The following is a 9,172-nucleotide window of genomic DNA, read 5'->3' as shown; positions in this document are numbered from 1 at the left end:
TTCTTTGGGCACTACACCATTTGAAATGAGGACTGCTGCTTTCACTTTCTTTATTTTGGCATCTTTGGGGTCCAAGTGTGGAACTGGGCTCGTGTTCACCACTGTCACGTTGCTATCCCATAAAAAGCCAGTGCCTGTGAACCAAATTTCACGTTCAGCAAGTTGCTTAGCACTGGTGCCTCTTGAGGCGATGTCGGCCGGGTTGTTTTGGGCTGGCAACGTGATGCCACTGTTGTGGATTGGCTCTGTCGTGTATGTGCTGAACACGGTTTCCAACATAAGTATGAAAGTGTCTTGCTTTGTTGCGGATGTGACTCAAAACGACTTAGGAGTCAGTGTAAAATACTTCTATTGGATCCTTGTAGTTGAGTTCTTTGCTTAGCATGGAGGCAACATTGACGGAAATTACTGCTGCAGTCAGTTCACAACGTGGCATTGACATAGGTTTCAATGGTGCAATGTGGGCCTTACCCATTAGAAAGTTGACATGCACTTGATGTAGGTTGTTAATGAGGCGCAAGTAGGTAACTTATCCGAGACCTGCATCACTAGCGTCTTAGAAACTGTGCAGCTCTATCACAGCTGGCTCACCAAAATTGGGAGGCTTTACACATCTCGGAATCTTGATTTTCTCCCACCGTGAACGAATGGGGTCTGGCACAGGATCATCCCAGTCAATGCTGTCAAGGCACAGTTCTTGAAGCAGCTGCTTCCCCAGTAAGGTTACTGGTGCGACTATGACTAGCGGATCATACACTGAGCTGACGGTTGATAGAATTCCGTGACGAGTGAGGGGTTTGTCCTTGACCCTTTAAGCCCCACAGGAAAATGAGAAAACATGATCCCCTATTCCCGGGACCTAATTTGCACTGCATGGCCAAATTTCACTTTTTCTGCCATGTCTACAAAGCAAAAAAAAAAAAAACACGTAAGACAAAAAATGTTCAGCAAGAAATGAACTTTAATTCTAGACAAATATCACACGACATGGTGAACTATAACATGAAATAGAGCAAGCTAAAGATTTCAAAACTGATGAAAACGCTCCTGTTTACACTCAAATTTACGATGTCATGGAATTAAGAAAGCCAAAAAGACTTATTTTCTTAATGAAGTGCAAAACAGAACTTGAAATTTTCAAGAACTATCCTACATACATTACAATAAATGTCAAATATGTTGAGTCCAGAATTTTCGAGCGATTTTTCGAACGAAGTGAATTTTGAATGTTCAGTCCCTGGTTTGAATTTCGCGCTCATGTGACGCATTAGATCAAGTCACCGATATGATTCGGGAAACATGCCAAACAAACACGCTTGTTACACTGCTGGCAGCCCATTCTGCAAAATGTTTTCTGATTTCGCTTCAGGCAGGGTTTGCATGGTCCTTTTTCAAAGCGAACAGGCCAGTGGCTTCCCTCTACTTGACCAGAATCTACAGTTCTTGCTCGGTAACTGAAATCGCCGATCAGATCGTTGGCAAGTTCAACTCTGAAGTCAAGTTGAGTTCTTGATAGGTGGTTCAAGCCTTTCTCTCCGAAATAAATGCATTTCCCACACTGATATTGACACAAAACCAGAGTAGATAACGCCACTATTTTCTTGACTGGTTTCCGATGGCATAATACCCGCGCATCTGGTCATGTAGGTCGACACCTCCCATGTTCTTCATGTTGTAGCTCTTTACAACAGGGGCACTTCGTACTGGAATAACAGTCCCATCGCGTTGTTTGCAGTTGTCTGTGTCATTTCCAAGTGGATTGCTTTGGAGCTCAAAAAATGAACAAGTCTTTTGTCTTTCCACACAGTTGCCACGAGGTTGTTTTTACGCCAAAAAATCGACTCTCCTTGCCTCAAGCGTTTCACTTGTGCATTGTTCGCTGAAAGTTCTTTCAGAAAGTCTTTCCCTCTTAGCTCGCGTCGTTCCACACAGATAAATGTTATCCTGCAGCAGATCTTCTGCAAGTTTAACGTGTGTAAAAAATTGTCACAAAACACATGATGATTTTTCCCCGTAATGTTTCGAGTTAAGTCATAAACAACATGATATCCCAAGTTGTGTTCAGTGGCGCCATCTTGTCTCTTCCCCGTATAAACTTCGAAATCACAAACAAAGCCGCTAGACGCTTCGGCTATTTCCCACACTTTAACGCCTCGCTTGACTGGCTTCATCGGCATGTAGTGCTTCATTCCAAGATGTCCTTGGAACTTTACCATCATTTCATCGACAGACAAATTTTTATCAGGTCTTAGTTCCATTTTACAACATTCAACAACGCGATCTAGAATGGGCCGCACTTTGAAAAGCTTGTCGCTTGCAGGATTTTCACGAGGGACTTGATTCGCATTGTTATTGACATGCAGATATTGTGATAATTTATCGAATCGATTTCTTGACATGACTTTTTGGACTGCCGTAACTCCAATAAGAGGAACGGTGCTCCAATAAAGGCGAGTGGCAGGCAACTGCTTTATTCCAAACAGCACGTGCAGTCCAAGGAACGCTTTCACTTCTGCGAGAGTTGTGTTGAACCATTCTGGGTCTCGTTTCATACCAATACATTCCTGTGTGTAACAATTCGTTTCAAGGACGATTTGCTCAATAAGTTCTACAGAAGACACAGAAATCTCTGACTCTGAGTCGCTTTGATGTCTGGCTTCATATCTGGCCTGCCTCCACTCTGCAACAGCTTCTCAATCTTCCCCTTTGAATACTAAAAACACACCGCCATAGATTTTCGATCGAAATTTTGAGAGTGATGCTAAGAGAGAACCTATGACGTATTTCACATCAAATGAAAGCTTAACCCTTTTCTGTTGGTTCAAAAGCAATAGAGCGTCATAGCAACGCTAAAACATCCCTTTTGACTGGTTACAATGCACATGGTCTCAGAGTGCCATATGGCACTATCGGGGCCTCTAAACGAAATCCTATGGTATCTGCCTCGATGCACCAGAAGGTATCCAGAGAGCATTGGACTGGTAAGGTGTCGTGGCGAAGGTCCAAATCTTTGAAGATCTTCTGTGGGTAGGGCTTCCAACACAGCCTTACTACTACTAGCAAACTTGTGCAAATGCAAATTAACTGCTGCACACATGGCTTGAGTGCTCTGGATGACACTGATAGCACTGTCAGGTGTAGTGAAAAATTTCAAGCCATCGTCCACAGAAAAGTCGTTATGTCCTCAACCGGTTTCAACTGTCATCCTAAGACCAAAAGTGGTAACTCCCATTGAGGAAACTGCACTGAACAAGTGAACATTGATACGATATTCCACGATTTGACCGGCCAGATCATTATCTTTAAACCACAAAAATCTCAAAAAGTCTCTTTGTTCGGGGTTGACGTAAAAACCGTGGAACATCTGTTCGATGTCGCATGTCACTGCCATTTCTTCTCTCCGAAAATGTGAAAGGACACCTGTGAGCCTGTTCATCATATCAGGTCCTGGCAGGAGATGTTTGTTTAGTGAATGATCTTGAAAAACGGCTCTGCAGTCAAAAACTACTCAAATCTGGTCAGCTTTCTTTGGATGGTAGATATCAAAATGTGGCAGGTACCACACCTTCCCTTGCTGGGTGTTACGCTCCTCTGGTGGAACAAGACTGGCGTGATTTCGGTCTAAGATTTTTTGCATGAATTCAATGTAATGTTCCTTAACCTTTTCGTGCCTAAGGAGTTTTTTAAACACTTTTCGTTGTTCGTGCAAAGTGCCATTGTCTGTTTTGAATGGCAGGGGCATGTCCCAGTTTCCCAATTCGTTCCTATGAATGTTGGTGGTAAGAAGACTAGTAAAACGTTTGTCTTGGACTAATTCACACTTTTCAATGCCTGGGATGTTTCGGGCGTGATAAAGTTCACTGTAGTCTAGCTGCATCATCTGTCTGATTTGCTGTGGTGAAGTCACGTCTGTCAAACAGTGTTTTGTGGTGAAAGAGACCACAGGTTTTTCTTTGGAGCTGTTGCTTGTTTGCCAGTTGAAAAGATTCTGAGGATCTTCTCTCTGGATGGTGATGCGGTTAACAGTGGCACAGTTTTCGCTGTCTCTGTTATCTACAATGCAGGTCAAAAGTTTTGGGACATTTAGCGAGATACTACTGAAATAATCTCCCCCCACCCCCTCCCCCCCAAGCAATGTTGAGATTTGACACTACAACACAGATTTCAACAAAAATACTGTTTATCTGCATCTTCCAACATTGTTTGGGGGGGAGGGGGGTGGTACGCTCCAATTGTGACCCCAAAAAGCCAACTTTACTTGGAATACATGATTATTGGACAGGTGTCCCAACTACTTTTGACCTGCATTGTCTGAAAGTGAGTATTTGAAAGAGATCAGGTTTGTGGCCTATTGGTCGATGAAAAGCGGGGCTTCTTATGAGAACTCTTGTTTGGTAAGCAAGAAGAACATATTTGTGAACAATATACAAGGAATTTCAATTGCCGCACTTTTCGTATTGTCATATTAGAGTATGGATAAGGGAAAGGCGCAACAGGTGTATATCAGGAAAAAGATAGACAAATGAATACCATGCAGATCAGTGATGGTTCAAGAACGAGAAGGAAAACGCTGTCTGGCCGAGTTTATAGCAAACCGCAGGAATAAAGCGGTGGATGAAGCATTATCATTAGCGAAAGAATTTTCTCACGCTGAAGAGCAGTGTCTTCGCCTGAAGAAATCGCGAATACAGCTCTTACAAGAATCTAAAGATGCGCCATGCGTGGACGGTTGCGAAGGAAGGTGGTTTGTGGCGGCAAATGAGGTTCTCGACAACCAAGGAATAATCCCCTCGGTTTTCTGCAATGCGATTTATACAGCCCTGTCTAAAGGTCGAGGAAAATTCCGGAATACTTATTTGTATGGAACTGCCAATTCTGGAAAGACTTTTATGTTATCGCCATTGAAAATAATTTATAACACGTTCTGTAATCCAGCAACGGGCTCCTTCGCATGGGTTGGCGCGGAACAAGCAGAAGTCATTCTTTTGAATGACTTTCGGTGGAATCCAACAATAATCGCGTGGGCTGATCTTCTCCAGGCGCTAGAGGGCGATACAATCCATTTACCCGCACCAAAGAACTTTTGTTTAAGAGATATTGAACTAACGCGCTAAACGAATTTTTTTGCTACATCGGATGCCCCGATTGTTTTCATTAGAGCCGGTGCAATAGATCAGACAAACACAAACATGATGGACATTAGATGGTCTTTTTTCCGGTTCTGGAAGCCGGCATTTCACAGAGTGAACAGCGAGAAATCGCGCCCTGTGGACATTGTTTTGCACGATTCATTCTAGAGAATTCTAGCAATGTTTACATTGCTGACTGACGGCGACATGATGCTCGCGACAATACTCAGTAACGTTTGCATTCATTTCGCATCAATGAAGAACAGTGTTTAAAAATAAACTATGGCCGGCTACTCTTGTTGAGTATATAAAAACAATTGTGGTATAATGCGCTCCAAAGGAACGTGTCTGAATAGAGTTTACAACATTACTCAGTAAATTGAATGTTTTATATAAAGAGCTAATTAATAGCTTTCTTTTCTTGTGCTTTTACTGAGTACTGAGTTGAAAATGCGCAATAACTCATATAATGAAAGAAATAGTTTCTTCAAACTAAAGAAAACATACATACTTTCTAAATTTGTGTTCATTTAATGTCAAATACGTTTTCAATTTGCATAAATCTCCACTATTTAAAGTGAGTATTGTAGTGAGTAATGTTCAGTTCTTTACGTCGACAAAATGCAAATGTCACGCATGTGATAAACTTCTCGTTGTCACGAGTTTTACAAAGTGACAATTACAATTTACACAAGCATTTTCCTCAGATAGCATGAAAATGAAGTTACACTTTACACGCTTTAGAAATTCACAGAATATACTGAAGTGTAAATAATAAAGCATGTTCAGTTTTCACAGTTCCGCATTGCGTGATTAATATTTGGTTCTACCGCCTTTAGAAGCAAGGATAGCTTCTATCCTTTTGTTCAAACTGGCAATTGTGTTATCTATAGTTTCAGTACAAATACAATCAAAAGCTCTTAAAACTCTAGCTTGAAATTCCTCAAACGACTCCCTTGTGATATTTCTAGATATTGCTTCGGATTCTAAATATCTCTTTACAAGATGAAATATGTTCTCTATAGGATTTAGGTCCGGTAAACGCGGAGGGATTTCATGAAATTCAGCCTCTATCTCTTCTAACGCATCCCTAGCTAACCTGCTTGTTTGCGATGGGTCGTTATCCATAACAAATAAACGTCTTCCATCTGTTTTGGCACCAGCTTGCGCAAACGTAATGTTGAAATGTTCCCTTATGAAGTTTGGAAAACAATCACCGGTCATTTTTTCGTACGGCACTTTTAGAATAACTCCTAGAACGCCGTCCGCGCGCATTCGGACACTCGTTTGGTCACGCCAAACATCGTTTATTACCGTCGCAAATTCCGTATTATAGTTATGCCAGAAACTTGGTATCCCTTGACCACGTTAACAGCACTTTTTCCCAACTAGTCGTTTTCAGACAATGCAGGTCAAAAGTGTTGGGACACTTAGCGAGATACTACTGAAATAATCTCCCCCCACCCCCTCCCCCCCAAGCAATGTTGAGATTTGACACTACAACACAGATTTCAACAAAAATACTGTTTATCTGCATCTTCCAACATTGTTTGGGGGGAGGGGGGTGGTACGCTCCAATTGTGACCCCAAAAAGCCAACTTTACTTGGAATACATGATTATTGGACAGGTGTCCCAACTACTTTTGACCTGCATTGTAGACACACTGGACCAATGATTGTCCAACCAAATTTGTACTTTTCAGCGCAAGGGTCATTGTCGTTTCCATAGATGATTTGTAACGGTTGAAAGGCAGTTGAAAAGGCGGTTGAAAGGCTATTGCAGCCCATTAACATTCCTATCTCGACATTAGGCTGGTGATGAATGAGGTGGGCAATCCTCTCCAAATGTTTCCATGCTGTTTCAGGAGTTGTGATGTCTTTGTGGCTGGCTGGGATCCTGTCTTGCGAATATGTGAAAGGAATCTTAAGAGGCATGTGTCGATGGTCAATGTCAATGTGTAGTTAGTGCCGGTAATGGTATTAATTTCGAGGTCCACTTCCTGGCCTTCAATCTCCAGCTGTTCAAGCAGTGTCTTTGTAATGAAGACATCTGTCGACTGGTTGTCCAGTACTGCACAGGTAAATACCTTCTCTGGAGGGTATGTTGGTGGAAGACTTCAAACAGAACTATTTGCACACAGGAACATGTTGGCTGGCTTGGTCCACAAACTTGAGCACAGGCAGAATTGGTTTGTTTCGTGATTTTCTTAAAGTGTCTGGTTGGGTCATGCAATATGGTGGCGTGTTTTACATTCTAGCTTGTCACTGCTGACACACTTAAAGCAAATCCTGTTTTTGACCAGAAAATCTTTGCGTTCGTCATAGCTAAGCTTTTGGAACTGTTCACAGTCACTCATTGCATGAGACTTCATCTTATTGGTTTGTTTCGTGATTTTCTTAAAGTGTCTGGTTGGGTCATGCAATATGGTGGCGTGTTTTACATTCTAGCTTGTCACTGCTGACACACTTAAAGCAAATCCTGTTTTTGACCAGAAAATCTTTGCGTTCGTCATAGCTAAGCTTTTGGAACTGTTCACAGTCACTCATTGCATGAGACTTCATCTTATGGTAGAAGCAGTAAGTAGCAGTTCTGGGCGGAGTTACAAGGGTGGGTGGTTGAGCTTGAGTTGCTAGCACCTGAAGATTCTCAGTAGGTTCTTGGTTGTGAAGCTTTTGTTCGGTTATGTCTGAAGGTGGTGCAGAGGTTAAAGCAACATTCAAAGTTCGGGTGCGATGAGGTGAACGACTGGGGCCCTTGAAACGTTCTGAAACTGAGACACCTACTGTTCCTGGACCTTAGACAATTTGAGGTATGTTGTTCTTTCAGCATGGTAACAAACTTCTTCAACAAAATCTTTGAAGGATGGAAAGGAGCGGTAACACTTTGTCGCACCATTTAGCTTTGAACCAGCTAGGCAACTTGTCAACAAGATTTTGAATTTGTGATGGAAAATTAAGCATTTTGAGATTGTCATATGTTCGCTTGCGAGCTTCACTTGTTGGAAGAAGTCACTGAAATCCTCTAATCCAGTTGCGTCGTTTGGTCTGATTTTAGGCCAAGTTGCTGGATTATGACTGCTGGATTACCGAAGCTTGTGCTTCTTGATATGCACCATCTGTGTCTTTTACTAAGTACTTTTGGCTTTATCGTCCAGATGCTGATATAAGAGATGCAGCTTCTGTTGAGGTGTTACTGGCGTAGAATCAATCAGGCTTTCGAAGGCATTCTCCCAGAGAAAGAATTTCGTTTTGTCATGTTCGTCGCCCCTATAAACATCAGGTCTCGCTTGGGGTAGGCGCTGTAACTGACTTCCTGTGCAGCGATTTCGCCAAGTTCTTTCTTTATCTTCAACTGCTCCAACTTGTTTTCTTGTTCGGTGATGGTGGCTGAGAACTTTAAAGCCTCTTCTAAAGCAGCTCCCTTAGCGCAAAAAGTCAATAAGTGTCTCTTTACAATAACTTCTACTTGGACTAGTCAGGGTTGACTACTTGATGCACTAGAACTAGAGGATTGGGAACGGCAGGATTTTCGAGAAGACACAGACCCTTTATCTTCCTCGATTGTTTGAAGTCGTTGGATAGCAGTAGCGTGAATCAGCTTCCAAGTTTCAATTAAATATGCTTGTTTAGTTAGAGTGTGCTGAGTTTAAACTAGACTCGTCTGACAATTGCATCCATTCATCAAAACTTTGTATAGCATCATCCAACAGCTTAGTCAAAACAGAAATTATCATTTCTGATTACACTTGGATCTTGAGATAGACTAACCAGCTCTTCAAAGTCACTTAACTTTGTACTTAACTCACGATCCTTAGCTAACGGGGTGTTTTTCTTTAAGTTACACTGATATGCACGCCCTGTAACAGTGCGGGTCCTGGGTCGAGTTTCCTTCCCAGTAGATTTGTCAAAAATGTTTATTTCGCTGCTCGATTACTTTTGGGCATGAAGAAACACTTTGTGGCGAAATAAAGGGTAAATCTTTAACCTCAGTCTCTGTACGGGTGACAGGTTCTTCTGCTGTAGATTTGGGGGTCAACTCAACA

General features: G+C 42.1%; 1 protein-coding gene across 1 annotated transcript; it reads right to left on the bottom strand.

Moving 5' to 3' along the window:
• Positions 1-1,682: 1,682 nt before the first annotated feature.
• Positions 1,683-2,552, bottom strand: LOC138040433 (piggyBac transposable element-derived protein 4-like). Its single transcript, XM_068886165.1, has one exon. It carries the CDS (start codon positions 2,550-2,552, stop codon positions 1,683-1,685), a length of 870 nt encoding a protein of 289 aa, XP_068742266.1.
• Positions 2,553-9,172: the final 6,620 nt, after the last annotated feature.

The sequence above is a fragment of the Montipora capricornis genome, chromosome 3, assembly GCF_036669925.1.
Source record: "Montipora capricornis isolate CH-2021 chromosome 3, ASM3666992v2, whole genome shotgun sequence".
NCBI classification, from domain to species: domain Eukaryota; kingdom Metazoa; phylum Cnidaria; class Anthozoa; order Scleractinia; family Acroporidae; genus Montipora; species Montipora capricornis.
Note: the sequence above shows the minus strand (reverse complement) of the source record. Positions and strands in the feature narration are given on the sequence as shown.